Raw genomic sequence first — 3603 nt, 5'->3', positions numbered from 1 at the left:
TCAATAACTGACTGGGAAGAGACATGGAAGACAGTGCTCAGATGACGCACAGGGGTGTCGGCAGATGAATCTGCTAAAGGCCTCAACACGTGCAGGAGGAGCATAAAACTACATCTCAAGAAGCTCTTGATTATTCCACATTTTTTAAACATGGAAAGATTTCTTCTTAGGGGATGCATTTCAGTTTGATGGCAACACCGTAAGTCACAGTGGGGACAACTAGGTGAGCAGACACATATGAGGCTATCACCGCCCAGACCACTGAGAGGCAAGATACACCAAGAGTCTTTCACCACCACTTGCTTTTGACCTTTATTCTGCAACCAGCATCACCTGCTGAGGGAGGGAGGTTACACAACCTGCTTTTTACCACCCTCCTTTAGCCCCTTTCTTCTTCTTCTGCTGCTGTTTCTTCTTGGTGGCTGGGGCACCAGCAGGTTTTTGGTGCCTGGGAGGGATGACGTTGCTTGTGGCCGATATAGCTGCAGCGCTGCCAGGACGAGGGGAGGTAGGTGGGCTGCTGGCAGTCCTACTGGCATCCCTGCAGGGAAGATGAGAGAAAGAGATACCACGTGGGTTCACAACCACCTGCAAGACGTGGCACTGCTGCAGGAAGCTGACAACAAAGAACAGCAGTGCCCCGTAAGTCAGCATTAGGTCGCATTATGTATGGGAGGGCACTCACGCAAGATCTCAAATGAGCCTCAGCATAATCAGAAGGGCTGCTGGTGACAGGCACACATTTCAAAGGTCAGGCAATCACCTTCTAACTGATGTTCATTAGATTATCTAAGTTCCCAACAACTAAAGCAAGGCTAACTTTTGAATAGACAGGTGGCAGCTCATGCAACACTTGAGAAGCTTTTCAGGCCCCCAAGCTCAGGCAGTGCAAACCCAGCATCCTTTCTCAGTCCTTAACCACAAAGGCATCTTTGTGCCAGCTCTCCTGGCAAACACTGCTCAAGCCAACAGGGACACAAAAGGCCTTTCATGCGTCTGTTTTGAGGCAGCTCTGTCAAGAGTAACTATCAGACGGCACCGGCAATGCCCTGCACTGCTATTATTTTAGAAGTACTTCCTTCTCTCAGATACTCATAAGTCAGTATCCTGCTATGAGGCCTCACACGCCATGCTAAACACCGATCCCAGCTAAAATAATGAGCTCAGTGTCAGTGTAGAAGGAAGTATAGCATTTTCAGAAATCACCGAATGCTTTGGGTTCAAAGGCCATCTAGTCCAACCCCCCTGCATCTTCAACTAGATCAGGTTGCCCAGAGCCCCATCCAACCTGATAGGTTGAATGCTTCCAAGAATGGGGCATCTTCCTCCTCTCTGGGCAACCTGTTCCATGTTTCACCACCTTCATCATACAAAATTTCTTCCTTATATCTAGTCTAAATCTCCCCTCTTTTAGTTTAAAACTATTACCCCTTTGTCCTGTCACAACAGGCACTGCTAAAAAGACTGTCCCCATCTTTGTTAGAGGCCCCTTTTAAGTGCTGGAAGGCTGCAATAAGGTCTCCCCAGAGCCTGCTCCAGGCTGAACAACCCCAACTCTCTCAGCCTGTTCTCATAGAGGTGTTCTGTCCCTCTGATTACTTTTGTGGCCCTCCATGACAGCTAATGATTTTCCAGCTGCCAAAAGTCTTGAAAGCAAATAGCTTGAGAGAAAGCATGTGAAAAATCTCACCGTTAAAGATAAGAAAAGCACTTTAGAACACTATGGAAATTTTATTTGCACCTTGGCACCCTCAAGCACACCTATCGTTTTGTTTTCAGTGACTTATAGGCATTTTCAGAAAGAGCAGCTGGTAGAAGCTTTGAGAGGCAAAGTACAATTTCACTTGTGCTACCCACGATTGGCATGATGACAGAGCTACAGAAAGGTGGCACAACCCAGCCATCCCAGCAGCCCAGGAGTGATTCTCCACACCAAGCCCTGCAAAATGGGTACTTACAGTTCAGAGGAGCCAGCTGTGGTTGAACCTTGAGTCCCCTTGCCAATCTGATCCTTCTTCTTGCCCTTCTTCCGCCCACGGTAGTAGGAACGCTCTCTCATTGGAAGCCACCGTTCAGGGTCGGGAGTCACCTTGGGATCATAGTTTTTAGGCAGCTTTCCTGCAGAATATCCAGTGACAGGAAATGAGACTGAGGTCACACTGGAGAGGTATCACCAAGGGATACACATGGAACATCTGCAGCCAGAAAGCACAAAGAACCCAGCAACCCACATCATCCTGTTGGGGCATTGCTCTCAATTCTGTGGAAAAACGCCCCATCCAAACAAGGTGCCATAAAGATCTGGGTTCATAAGTACCCAGATCCAGCAAAAGGCTCCAGCTCCTGGGGAGCTAAAGGCTGGCTATTTGAAGAAACAATCTGGTGAGCTCTCTGGAGCTGTGTCTTGCTAACACCTAGAAAATGCAACTTACCCTTCTTTTTTTTCTTCTTCTTCTTCACATCCCCTTGTCTGAAAAGCAAGAAAGGAATCAGCTGCTGTGACACAGCATGGACAGAGCAGACAAATCAACTAAAACCTTAACCATTAAAACTAAACCATTCCCATCTCTCAAAACTTGCTCTGCTGCTACCTGAAGCTCCTTGCAGTTAAACAACAGGCTCCCTTTCCACCAGCCTGCCTTCTACAGCAATGTCCCCACCACACCAGGTGTGGTTCTTGTGCCACCCCAAAGAACGACAGCACCAGAGCTACAGCAGCCCACTTTACCCTTGCTCCTTCTGCTGGTTGTCTCCAGTAAGTTTCCCAGCTTTCTTCCGAACGTAGGTTGCTCCATGGGAGTTCTCCAGCGCATCAACGTCTACTTTCAGTGACATGGCATCGGAGGAAGGCAAGTGTTTGCTAAGACTGCAAGGGAAAAGCTCAGGGATGCAAACCAGCAAGCAAAAAGACAAACATCCAGGCTTCTCCACAGAGCAACAGGCAACTTCAGCTGGAACAAATTCAGCCTATTTAGCAACACAGACACCAAGCAGGCCTGCAGGGTTAGTTCCAGCTCTCTCATCAGCTTCCTACACAAGCTGAGATCAGCTGCTTAATCGCCATCTGCCTCATTTTTCCCTTTGATATGGGGACAGAAGCAGCAACTTCCTCTGAAAGCTGCTCTGGGTGGCAAAAGCAGCATACAAATCTGGTATTTTTGGGTCAGTGAGAGCTTAGCCATATTTTGTCAGGCATAGTCCTGCATTACTACCACAGGTTTAAAATTCCAACAGAAAAGACAGAGGAGCCGCTATTTTTGGTTCCACCTAGTCTTAAGTTACCAATTCTCAGAGAAAAGGAGGCCAAAACAAAAAGGTCCTGGGATCATGCAGTAATGAAACTAATTAGGAAAATCGTGCAGCTCCAGACAACTTGACCTGGATATGTAGCTGTTCTGGAGATGTTCCGTGCATTTCTTCAGGCGAGAGTGGGTCTGAGATCCCCACACAGCTGAAATTCAAGGGAGCAATGCCCAAATGCCTCTTGCTTTGCACTCATGCTACCATCAAAAGGATACACTTTAGCTTTTTCAGGATCCACAAGGGAGTAGGCAGAAATGAGCTGTGCCAGAGTATGCACATCTTTTGGATTTTGCCTTTGTA

General features: G+C 47.6%; 1 protein-coding gene across 1 annotated transcript in view; it reads right to left on the bottom strand.

Moving 5' to 3' along the window:
* Positions 1 to 287: 287 nt before the first annotated feature.
* SRP72 (signal recognition particle 72kDa) overlaps positions 288 to 3603 on the bottom strand; it is a gene marked incomplete at its 5' end in the record, with an annotated part of 13406 nt that continues 10090 nt past the window's right edge. Inside the window, 5 exons of the mRNA XM_010135228.1 lie at positions 288 to 541; positions 1959 to 2118; positions 2433 to 2470; positions 2729 to 2866; positions 3519 to 3596. Coding sequence (XP_010133530.1) covers positions 367 to 541; positions 1959 to 2118; positions 2433 to 2470; positions 2729 to 2866; positions 3519 to 3596 — 589 coding nt within the window. The remainder of the gene's footprint in view (positions 542 to 1958; positions 2119 to 2432; positions 2471 to 2728; positions 2867 to 3518; positions 3597 to 3603) is intronic.

The sequence above is a fragment of the Buceros rhinoceros genome, unplaced genomic scaffold, assembly GCF_000710305.1.
Source record: "Buceros rhinoceros silvestris isolate BGI_N320 unplaced genomic scaffold, ASM71030v1 scaffold33314, whole genome shotgun sequence".
In the NCBI taxonomy this organism is placed as follows: domain Eukaryota; kingdom Metazoa; phylum Chordata; class Aves; order Bucerotiformes; family Bucerotidae; genus Buceros; species Buceros rhinoceros.
This window is presented reverse-complemented; position numbering and strand designations above follow the sequence as displayed.